This window comes from Corythoichthys intestinalis, chromosome 16, assembly GCF_030265065.1.
Source record: "Corythoichthys intestinalis isolate RoL2023-P3 chromosome 16, ASM3026506v1, whole genome shotgun sequence".
Classification (NCBI taxonomy): Eukaryota; Metazoa; Chordata; class Actinopteri; order Syngnathiformes; family Syngnathidae; genus Corythoichthys; species Corythoichthys intestinalis.
In genome coordinates, this window is record NC_080410.1 from 29,484,717 (window position 1) to 29,497,604 (window position 12,888).

Below are 12,888 nucleotides of genomic sequence, written 5' to 3' on the forward strand. Positions count from 1 at the left end.
CATTTCTGATTGCTCATTTTCATTTCCCTGTTGTGTTTGTCTGCGCGCATCCCACAGGTAACCACCATCACCATGACTACCAGCACAGCCACGTGGACCTGACCGCGCTTACGCCCAAGCTAGGTAAGAACACGATTTCTTTTTTTCTCTGCATTCTATGAATGCCTAGTGAGTTTACACTTGACATATCGCTTTATAAAAAAAAAAAAGTGACATCCCGCCTTAGCATTTAGCGTCCAATCCCGCATCCTTTTTCGCGCCAGCTATGATCCGTCCGCCATGTGTTGTGTGTGCTTGACGCTTGTTCTTTGGCTTTTGTCAGCAAACCGACACGCGCGTCACGGTGAGTCCTCCTGGCCGCCCGCCGCCATCTTGTCTTGTCTTTGCCCCGCTCTCCGGAACCCTGATACTACAGCCCGTGTAAAAAAAAAAAGAAGACCGGTTTATTGGGTTTGCTTTATTTGCATGTTTTCACCCCATTTGTTTTGGTGATATTGTGAAGACGTCGAATGATGATAATGGGTGTTGATATGAAATGTTGACTTTGCCCCATTTTCCACTCACAGAGCGAAATCCACGGAGCAACAACATCCTGACAGCGGCAACGGAGCCATACGACTTGTCACTGTCCAGATCCTTCCAGAACCTTAGCCACCTGCCGCCTTCCTATGAGATCGCACTCTCGGCAGACTTGAGTAAACACACAAATGCCCTCCGATGTCACATGCTAATGTTGCTCATGCTAGACACGTTTTTGACATGCTTGGCTCAGTTGTCTGCGCGTTCCACTGCTGTAGTGGTGGTCTGGGTTCGGTTCCCGCTTGGAGCAACTATATACATTGGTATGAAAAAGTATCTGAACCTTTTGAAATTTCTCACATTTCTGCATAAAATCACCGTCAAATGTGATCTGATCTTTGTCAAAATCACACAGATAAAAAAACAATGTCAATGTTACACTCATCCAGAGTCTTTAGTTTAGCCTTAAGGTACCGATAACGGCGGAAATTAATTTTTTAAAAATGTATCATGTTAAATATTTAATGCAATTAATGCATGCGTTGCACAACCCACTCACGCATTGTCGTGCTCAATCTGTAATGGCGCCGTTTTACCATTTAGAGAGATAAAAAGCAGCGTAAAATGAGTAGAGTGAATTTTGGCAGCCTTTGGAGCCTTTTTTTAATAGGCTAAAGCCTTACAATCCCTCTCCCTACGATTAGAAATGTCATGTCATGGGGAGCAATGTTGGGAAGCAAGGTAGCAACTGATCTTTTTCTTAACACCTTATGTTATTTCCCAACGCAGAGAAGATATATCAATTGGTAGCACTACGCAGAGTCATGAGTCCACTTCCCATCATGCATTTGGGTTGAATGGCTGCAGTATCATTTACTGAAAGCTCAACAAATACACTAGATGGCAATATTTTGTCACAATATACAAAGTCACAAGTCTTTCTATCCGTGGATCCCTCTCACAGAAAGAATGTTAATAATGTAAATGCCATCTTGAGGATTTATAGTCATAATAAACAAATACCGTACTTATGTACTCTATGTTGAATGTATACATTCGTCCGAGTTTTATTCATCTTTTTCTTAATGCATTGCCAAAATGTATATGATCGGGAAAAATTATTGGGAATGATTGGAATTGAATCGGGAGCAAAAAAAAAGCAATCGGATCGGGAAATACTCAAACTAAAGCGATCGTGATCGGATCGGGAGCAAAAAAACATGATCGGAACAACCCTATTTATAGGTTTTCATATTTGAATCAGGATAGTATGCAAACAATGACAGAAGGGGAAAAATAAGTAAGTGAACCATCACATTTAATATTTTGTGGCCCCCACTTTGGCAGCAATGACTTCAAACAGACGCTTCCTGTACCTGCAAATCAGTCTGGCACATAGATCAGGAAGAATCTTGGCCCATTCTTCCCTAAAAACTGCTGTAGTTCAGTCAGATTCCTGTGATGTCTGGCATGAATCGCTGTCTTTAGGTCATGCCACAGCATTTCTATGGGGTTCAAGTCTGGACTTTGACTTTGCCACTCCAGAACGTCTATTTTGTTCTTCTGAAACCAGTTACAACAGTTGATTTTCTTCTGTTTTGGATCATTGTCTTGTTGCAGCATCCATCCTCTTTTTAGCTTCAACTGTCTGACAGACGTCCTCAAAACATCCTGTTGAACTTAAAAATTAATTCTTCCAATAACGATTGCAGGTTTTCTAGTCCCCGAGATAGCAAAACAGCCCCAAATTATGATGCTCCCTCCACCATGCTTCACGGTGGGGATGAGATGTTGCCCTGCTCTTATGTTGGTGAGCTGTGCCATTTTTCCTCCACACCTGCCATTGTGTGTTACTCCCAAACAACTTTGGTTTCATCAGTCCACAAAATATTTTGCCAAAACTTCTGTGGAGTGTCCAAGTGCCTTTTTGCATTAAACGAGCAACAATATTTTTTTTCACAGCAGTGGCCTCTAGAGCTGGGAATCTCTGGGCACCTAACGATTCGATTACGATTACGATTCAGAGGCTCCGATTCGATTATAAAACGATTATTGATGCACCCCCCCTCCTTTTTTTTTTTTTTTTTTTTTTTTTAAATGTTTTGTACATTAGTTCCAAAATTGTTCAAAAATACTCTCAGGCTAAACCACACTACTATTTCAGTATCAAGTTAACATATAGCAGTAAACAAATATACAAAAATAACATTAAATAAAAAACTCCAGTCCCCATTCTGTATCAGCAGCTTTAAACTACATTCAATTATTTTAATGTTGTGAATCAACCGTTAAATTTGTTAAAATTGCTCCCGTTATTCCATAATTTCCCTTTTGTCTACTTTTGACATCTGAAAGTTTTAAAACTATTTTAAAGATAGATTCAAGTCAATATTTTACCGATTTAGGAGTATTTTAGATAAAAAGTTAATTAGGTTTGCTTGGAAGGTTCGCTACAACAGCCTTGCAGGGAAGTGTACTGCTTTAAGATGACGGCCGTTTATAACGCCCGCATCTAGCTTTTTGTAGATGTGCTGCTAACATTACCAAATCTATATTGCATCTAGTCCTATATAAATGATATCCACCGTAACACTATATGGATGTACTTGTAGCAGCTTTTCGGCAGCAGTCAGGTATGTTGTTGTGTTTTTTTATCTCGTTGCATGAGTTGAGCTAGAGCCGTGAGTTGAGCATTGGCATTACCCGAGGGGCCGGGTAATGGGAAGCATGATGTTTAGCTACCCTCACTCCGTTCTGTCCCGAAGACCGCGCGGCGCGCTGGGTGTTGTGTACTTCCGCTTTACTTGGCATATTTCAATAATCGGAATTTGGATGTTTGTGAATCGTTCTCGAATCTTCCACGGCCGAATCGCGAATAATCTAAGAATCGGAAATTTTGCACACCTCTAGTGGCTTCCTCCATGGAGTCCTCCCATGAACACCATTCTTGGCCATTGTTTTACATACTGTATAGTTGATGTTTGCATAGTGATACTGGACTGTGCCAGTGATTTCTGTAAGTCTTTAGCAGACACTCTAGGGTTCTTTTTTACCTCTTTGAGTATTCTGCGCTGAACTCTTAGCGTCATCTTTGGTGGACGGCCACTCCTTGGGAGAGAAGCAACAGTGCCAAACTGTCCATTTGCAGACAACTTCTCTGACTGTCGACTGATGAACATCCAGACTTTTAGAGATGGTTTTGTATCTTTTCCCAGCTTTATACAAACCAACAATTCTTGATTGCAGGTCCTCAGACAGCTGTTTTGACTGAGCCATGATGCACATCAGACAATGCTTTTCATCAAGACAATTTTCACCTGGTGTGTGTTTGAGAATGGGCAGGGCAGCTTTAAACCACTCATCAGTGATTGGACACACACCTTACTTCAAATGTTTGGTAAAAATTGGTTTCAATTGCTCTTTAAGTCTCATTAGGCAGAGGGTTCACTGACTTATTTTTCCCCCTTCTGTCATTGTTTGCATTATCTCCTCATTAAAATATGAAAACATATAAATGTTTGGGTGGTTTTAGTTAAAGCAGACACTGTATTTTCATCTGTGTGATTTTGACAAAGATCAGATCACATTTGATGTTGATTTTATGCAGAAATGTGAGAAATTCCAAAAGGTTCAAATACTATTTCATACCACTGTACGTACTGAAACTGAAGTCCAGTTTACTTAAAATGTGGATTTTGACAACTTAATGGAAGTCTAGTTTACCTCAAGGGGAAGTTCGGAATTTTTGACATTAGGCGTAAACTTCGAGTTAGTAGGGGTTTAATTAGTCGGTGGAGTAGTTTTCAACAAATTCCGTGCAGTTTGTATTTGTTAGTTTCAGGGCTCCGGAGTGGCTATCGCGAGTCAATGGTGCCCGCTTAGCATGCTAATAAAAAAATGATATTAGCAGATCTAACATAGACAAATACAGTAAATTCAAAATGCAGTTCATTGTTTGAAATACCCATGCAGCCAAAACAATGTCACACCACACTGCTATATTCATTTCCTTCTGCAGGACTATTTTTTTTTAGATGCGTAATGTGACCACAATCGAGATGAGCGCTTCGGCCACTTATGCTTAGTCTGCTGGGGATTCTCTTTCGTTCCCCCCCCCAAAAATAAATAAATAAAAATCAGCGGTGAAAAAACGATCTGATATCACTCCGCCCTGCTTGCCTAGACAGCCCGTTCCCTGTAGATTTGCTGGATTACAAATTCTGCTGTTCATACTAGAGCTGTCCCGACTAGTCGACGTCAACGATGACGTAAATCCGTCGACGAGCACAACATCCCGTCGACGGTTAATGAAGGGTTAAAAAATATATATGCGTGTAAAGTTCAGAATGTCAGACGCTTTGTATGCAAGCGGGGAAAGCGGCACAAAGCCAAAAAAGTGCACCAGAGTGTCCAAAACATTGACTTATTTCAAAGAAACAAAGGAGGGTACACTCTTGTGTCCTGTCTCTTCAATGCCAAGCTTGGCTGCACGTCGGCAGTGAATAAACACCTAAAGCGCCGTCACCCAGTTTGTAAGTCCATCTAACTAACTAACGATATGTTTTATTGAAGTTTCTAAGCCTGTCGCGATATGCAGTGAATCCATTTATCGCACGGCAAATAAAAATAAGGGCGGTCATTTTCACGGCTGCGTTTTATCGCTGCGCGCGTGCGTGCATACATTGGTGCGTGCGTGCGTGCCGATGGCATGAGACTCCAGTTCCTTTTTCTATCAACACAATGTAGAATTAAAGTTCAGACATACAAAATAAAAAACACATCTATATTAAACAATGTAACGTTAGCACTGCTACACTGAGGTGAATGGGGGAAAAAGGCAACCTACTTTAGCCTGCTATAAAACATTGGCAGTCGTCTCGAGAAAGCATACTTGGGGTTAAAAGGTGACGCTTCAAACATGAAAAATCGCTGGTGAACACCATTTGCAAACGAAAACAAAAATCTATTACTTACACTACATGCAATGACAAAAAGTGCTTTTTTTGCGGAGTGTAAAGCTGAAGTTGGCGGTTTAGCGAACGTACTTCCGGGGAACATTTCAAAATAAAAGCATGTCATGTTCGTCATATAAATAGCGATTTCTGGAGTTAATCCCACATACTTCAGAATTCAGATTCTACACTAAGAATACCTTTAAAATGTCACCCTTTATGAAAAATCTGATTGGCAATGAATAATTATTATAATTATAATACTATTATATATAGTACTATATTATAATATTAATGCTAGGTGGGTTTTTTAAGAATTGTTTGAATCATGTTGGAAAGGCGAAGTCAGTGTTCTGAATCTGTTTACATTCCTTTCTTTTGCACTAGTTAATTCTATCAGCATTTGAACTCATTGTTTATTTGTGATTTATTAGTTATTTACGTGTTTATTTGTACTTTAATAAATAATTTAAGTGTTCCAATATGTTTTTGTGAATTGATAAGCGTCAACAAAAATTTCATTGCTCAATTAGTAAAAAAAATTTTAAAAATTTAAATCATTAGATTAGTCGACTAATCGTAAAAATAGTCGGCTGACTAATCGGGAGAAAATTAGTCGTTTGGGACAGCCCTAGTTCATACTACAATTATTGACATGCAATGGTAAGTTTTAATAACTATATCTTGAAAACCTAACTAACACTATTGATTGCATGGTTCATCGGTGCGTCTCATGCGTGCATATATTGTTTTTTATTGGTATGCTAAGCAGGAGCCATTTACTCACGCTTGCTTAGACACTCCGGAGCCCTGAAACTAACAAATAGCTGACAAACTGCAGACTGTTAAAATCAACTCCACCGACTCATTAAACGCACGCGAACTCGAAGAGTAAGCCTTATGTAAAAACATTCTGAACTTCCCCCTTAAAAAGCTGAGTTCAAATTACTTTATGGAAGTCTAGCTTACTTCAAATCTTATATTCAAACTATTTATGGAAAAACATCCATTTAACCCTTTCATTCACAAAGACTTTTTTAAAAAAAAATTTTTTAACCGTTTAGAGGGCACTCATTTAATTCGTTGGCTGCATTGACTGAGAGGGGCAAATGAATGAACATTCATTCGCCCCTCCCAGTCAAAATCGTTTAGACATCTAGCGCCATATGAGCGTTCACAGCCAGCCCTCTCAGTCCAATGGCATGCTATGACTTAAATACTGTGATAAGTTTTTAAAAATCAAATTTAGTTGGAGACGTAATCAGTCTAATTCAGTTTTTATTCATTGTAATTTCATCAACTTAGTTTTTATTAACAATGTTATTTATGTATGGCGGAAAACACAGACAAGACTGAAAAAGCAGTTTCTGCTCTTGCACTCCTCTTTAAAAGAAACTGCTGTAATTTAAGCTAAAACAACTGTTGTGTTTGATAGAACAGTATGTCAATATGGTGCCATAGCAGATTCATGGCGCATTAAGCCCCCGAACTATTTTTAATTTGTCCCTTTTACCCTGAAAACCCGCGTTTACAGACGTCGCGCAACCGCTTTTGTTTCAACCCAGCCATAAAACGAAGGTAATTAATCATATTTATTATTCAAAATGTCTGTCGTTTTTAGCTTAGAAAAATTAATTGGTGTCTCATATTTCGTTTTTTAAAAAAAAAGAAAAAAAAACACTTTAAAAAAATATTCACTCACATATTTCAAACTTGTAAACAAATCACGTCACAATGAAAAAAAATGGTCTGTAAAAAAAAAAAGTCACGGATATCTACCTCATAACTATCGGTTACTTGTATTTTTTTTTGTTACTGTCGCTTTTTCTCCGATATGTTAGATGATAAATAATCGATCCAAACAAAAAAACAAATTTTTTAAAAACCTTTTAAAGGGGTAAATATATGACAAAGAAAATCTAGACCACTCCTTGATGTCTGCAATTTCTGCATCGCGACCCTTGTTATGCTACCATGTTTCACCCATAAAATCCCCCAAAAATCCAGCCGTAGCCATTCACAGCTGTGTCTTGACACTCAGTGATACATGCTACATGGACTTTTTTGGATCGAAACAAGGTAAGTACGCGATAATGTCTCGTTAAAGTCATGGCGTCTGTAATTCTGCTCTCTCATGCTCTCACCTCCAGATAGGGTTTTACTGTTTAAAAAACATTTTTTTTTTAAAATGCCCTCCTGTTCAAAATGTTTATTCCCCCAGAAAATTGAGATTTTAAGTATCACACATGCATATTGGACAGTTTTGAAAGTTGGCTAAATTGGGGTCTCAGAGCGGAACTTCAAGTCACCTGAGTGTTTTCCACCATATATATTTATAATTATAAAGAAAATAATATGAAAAATACGTTTGTGGACCATGAGTGCTAAAATTGAAACAATAAATATATAATTAAATGTATAATTAACTATATGTTATAATTTTATATAGGGCTGCAGCTATCGATTATTTTAGTAGTCGCATCGATTAATCTATCAACTAGTTAGTTCGAATAATCGAGTAATCGGATTAGGAACATTTAATGTGTTATAGAATCGATTTCAAGTGATGTAAAACAAAGTAGCAGGTCTTTGTTTGCACTTTCACAAAAGGGTATTTAATGCAAATACACAATAAAATGTGTGTTTCTTTGAACTATGCAGAATGGCACTTTCATTTAAAAATAATTTAAAATACCTGAGCTTAGCTCAAACGGTATTAAAAAAAAAAAAAAAGTCACTGTCGAAGTACAACAAAAGAACAATTGGCTAACTTGCATAGCTAAAGTCCGCTATCTTAAATGCTATGAAATGCTAACGTTTATTTTTATTTTTTTCGTTTTTAATTTTTGACAATACTTTTAACAAATCGATCAAACACATATTTCCACAAAAAAAAACAGCAAAATATACCTACAAACTAAATTACAAATGCAGAAAAAACCATATTAGATTATGTTGGTTTTCAGCTGGATTCAGCGATGTCAAATGAGATATGTCATATTCATTGTTGCCCCTAGAGGGCAGTGTATCCACCCAAACCAATAAAACTAAATGCAAACGCTTTCAAAACAAACCATTACAACGCCACTCTAATGAAACGAATACTTGAAGCAGCTAAATTTGATTCAAAGCTTTTTTTTCTAATCGAATTACTCAAGTTAATCAATTAATCGTTGTAGCACTAATTTTATATCTTTTAACCGCCAGTGGAAACCAACGAATTGACGGCTACGACTGCTTTTGTGTGTCAGGTGACAAGGAAGTGGACGACTTCTACGCTAGGAAGCATCTCAATTTCACCGGACGAGGCCACGCCCACAAGTTGAACGCCGACCCGCCGTCGTCGCATCACCACCATCAACATCGTCAACGTCCTCGTCGCGTGCAGCGCGCCATGTCGCAGGACCATGTCCTTTCCCCGCCGCGGACGCCTCGTCGCGGGGACTACGGTAACGCCGCCGCCGCCACCTATGGAGGTGGTCGCCACCCGTCGGAGGAACTACTGCTGTCAGCCGAGCGACTGCGCTCCCAGGATCCTTTGCTGTCTCCTGCCGTGCGCCGCGACAAGTTCCGGCAGAAAGCCATGGCCCGCGCCATGTCCCACGCCGACATGCTGATGCCTACTACGCCGGTCCACGACCGGCACCGCGTGGGTAAAATGCTCTCAGAGCCCGGCGACGTTTACGACGTGCGCCCCAGCGCCGCCAAGAGGCAGGCCTTCGCCTCGCGCCGGACGCACACAGTTGACCACCTGCACTTCGGGATGGGACTTCATCACGGGACCAACGAGGTCACCGTTTGACCACAGCGGGACCCCTTCCTGTTCCGTCTCCTCTGGCAGAGCCCTCGACCAGTCCTCCATTTTGTATCAAATTCGACGTCAGATAAGCTTTCCGGATGCTAAAAGGACGCCGTCTTTGCAACGTTTTTATGCGCGTCTCCTCGGCCTTGCTAATGCTACCGATGACCTCGTCGTTAGCTCAAACAATGTCATTATTTTCGGCCACAAAGGAAATAGCGAGAAGCGAAGGTGTCATGGTTGGCGTCCGCGTAAATCCAACCGAAGAAGTGAACATTTGACCACTTCCTGTCCCTGCTCCTCCACTTCTGGCGCAGAGACGCAACACAAGGGCTTCAAGCGGCTCCTCCATTTCCGTCTTCTTCTACGACTCCAGTTGCCGCCTTATTTTCAGTGTTCCCGCCGCCGCGCAAATGCTAGCCATGATGTCATTGTTAATATTAGCATTCTTTGACGTCACTATTCAACAAAATCATCATTGCATTGCTCGTGCGGCCGCACCAGCGCTAACGATGGTGTCGTGATCCGACAATGATGTCACAGGTTACTCTTCATACGGCTGCAAAAGATGACATCATCATTAGCGTCCACTTGTAATGCTTGAATCTTATAAATAAGTTTGTGAAGGCGATGTAACCTTTGCGTGCCGAATGCTAAAATGCATCATTTTAGCAACATTTTTATGAGCGTTCCCGTAGCCACGCTAATGTTACCGAGAACCCTGTCATCAGCTCAAACGCTGAAATGGCTTTATTATCAGAAGCCACAAAGGAAACGGCGAGAAAATTGGCGCACGTGTAAATATGAACGACAAGATGAGCATTTTGCCAGTTCCTCTTCTGGCTTCTCTATTTCCTGGCACAGAAGCGTAGGCCTTCCTCTTGGCGTGCAGCGCAAGGGCTTCATGCGGCTCCTCAGTTTTGAAACCGAGGACATATTTTTGTCTTCTTGTACGACTCCAGTTGGCGCCTTATTTTGACCGTTGCCACCACCACACAATTGCTAGCCATCATGTCTTTCTAAGGGTGTAACGGTACATGTATTTGTATTGAACCGTTTCGGTATGGGGTGCTCGGTTCGGAACGGAGGCGTACCGAACGAGTTTCTGACGTAATGTAACCCTTACTTTTCGAGGCTGTGAGTCGATCGGGTTACATTTTCTTTGTGTAGATTATATTTACTCCGTCTACTATAATGAGGACCAACACGGACATTATATAACCCAGAAACGTCAACGGCGCGATAACGTGGCCGCCGCGAGAACGCAATGAAACGAGGGCGTTAAAGTCAATCAGACAATGCACACCAGTCGCAATGCGGCCGCGTGTTAGACGCGTCCCAGAAGCGGCGCAACGCGACGCGCGCGAAAAGAACTGCAGAGTTTATTATTTGACGCAAGACACGGCCCTCCTGCATCAATACTACTAGCTAGGATCGGGCAGACCGGAAGTCACTCGTGTAAAAATACGGTGGATCCGTTCAATTATCAAACTAATATACAATCATAACCCACTTTTTGAGTCAATCAGATCTCTTGAGTGGTAGATCGGGGCACAGTTGACTTGTCTTTGTTGATTTACTGCTGTCTTCTCTGCTATAATAATAACCAGCACGGCCCCGTTTTCAATACAAAACCCTCCTACCACAACAAAACAAGTAGGAACGAATATTCACATAGGAACTAAAGTTATACAACAAAAAATATACAATATAAATGAATACTACATCACATTTGTAAAATACAAACACATAATAAAATAAATAATAGCCCATTTAAATAAAATAAATTGAAATGAGCTAAAACACCTGTAATTAAATAATAAGAATAATACACAGATCCTGCTTACACAATTAAATGTATTAATTTCTGTGTGGTGCTTTAACTTGAGAAAATCCACCAATAAAGCTTTTGAAAACAGTTCATAAAAAGAATGATTCATTGAGACATTTCATTTGTAAAATACATGTTAAAATCTTTGTCATTGGGATTGCTTTTCTCTTTAGCACAGGACTTCTTTTGACCAATACGCGGGGTGTGAAAGGCAAATGGTTGTTGGATTATCTTTAATTACCCGCTAATTTTTGAGCAGAATTCTAGCTTTGTATAGGCTAATGTTCCTATTGTTGAAAGTACAAAGGTGTGTAATAACAACTAGCACATTTTGCATTTTGTTTTCTTACTGTACCGAAAATGAACCGAACCATGACCTCAAAACCGAGGTACATACCGAAGCGAGATTTTTGTGTACCGTTACACCCTTATATCTTTCTTAATGTTTTATTAGCCTTGTCAAAAAACTAATCGCTAGCATTTGGGTGCGTCACCACATCAGCACTAACGATGACATCGTTGCGAGTTGTGCGGCCTCGTTAACATAACGTCAACATTCGCATTCACCATGCTACGCTAAAATATTGTAAATAAGCTTGTGTAAACGCTTTCCAACTTTTATCAAACTTTTGAATATAGATAAGACGTCCGTCATACGCTCACGGTTTTAATGGCGCAACGTTCCCCGTCCGGGTGTACGGGAAATATTTGAAAGATGGCGGCCAATCAGGGGGCTTGGCGATGTCGCTGGTCACTGCCTCTTTCGTGTAAAACAACTTCTGTTTGGACGGAAGCTTTTCTGTGTGAAGAATAAAGGGGGATGGAAATCTGTTTTAATACCTACTGTGTGCGAGGTATCTCTTTGGCCCCGCCCCTTCCTCTCGTCTCCTGCCAATTAGCAGCCAGAATGTCCTCCTGTTGTCATGTTGCTGTTTACTTGATCTAAGTTCTTTGACAAACTTCAATAAAAACCAACTTATTACGTTTGACAAGTGTCGATTAATTGATTGGTGTTTTTTCGTTGTTGTTGTTGTTCGTGGCATGCTTTTTAAATGTTGTGCCAGTTTTATTAGCTTTTAGCAACCGCACAGACCGAGGATGGGGTGACCTCAGTCGCCATGGCAACGCGCACACTGCGTCCCAACCGATCGATTGTATCGATCGCCCGCCGTGGAATTAGCCTGTTAAGTTAATGAGGGTGGGCTTGGGGAGGTTCATCACGTGCTACCTGGCAAGCCTGAGATTTAAAAGCCTGGTTGCCATGGGAACCCATGGTCTTCCATTGACAGCGATAAACGTCAGATTTGAACAGGGAGTGTTGGCAGAAGTGATTGTTTCAGTGCCATAAGGGTAATAGACGCCCAATCTATTTGAACTGGGAGGGGATGACGATGATCTAATAATGAAATGAGTAAGCAATTCTTGTAGAACTCCAGAACCTCAAGAATCTATTGGAATCCCTCCCTACAAAAGATAAATGAATCAATTTTCCGTGAGAAAAAGTATTCCCCCACAAGTACCCCTGAAATATATGCCTTTATTATGCTCCCGTAGGTTGGAGACCATAGTCCCGTGGTTCGGCGAAGGTAAAGAAACGCAGAGCCCTATTTTCGTACGCTGATTAAATCTAGGCAAAGTAGCTTTTTAGACCAGGTTTTGGACTGGTTTGCTCCCATTTTACAGGCTTGAATCCATTTCTTTTGACTGCTAGTCCTCGATCTGATGAGAAGAGGAACTAGTTTGCTCAGTGGAAGGTTGACTTGCACTTGGTAAAAGGGAATACAACA

At 40.6% G+C, this 12,888-nt stretch overlaps 1 protein-coding gene across 2 annotated transcripts in view; it reads left to right on the top strand.

Annotated features, from left to right (window-relative positions):
* LOC130904826 (protein shisa-6-like) overlaps positions 1–12,082 on the top strand; it is a 70,246-nt gene extending 58,164 nt beyond the window's left edge. For both annotated transcript variants that reach the window (XM_057817878.1, XM_057817880.1), the window contains 4 exons: positions 58–123; positions 323–343; positions 567–695; positions 8,723–12,082. In XM_057817878.1, coding sequence (XP_057673861.1) covers positions 58–123; positions 323–343; positions 567–695; positions 8,723–9,273 — 767 coding nt within the window. In that variant the 3' untranslated portion in view covers positions 9,274–12,082. The remainder of the gene's footprint in view (positions 1–57; positions 124–322; positions 344–566; positions 696–8,722) is intronic.
* Positions 12,083–12,888: the final 806 nt, after the last annotated feature.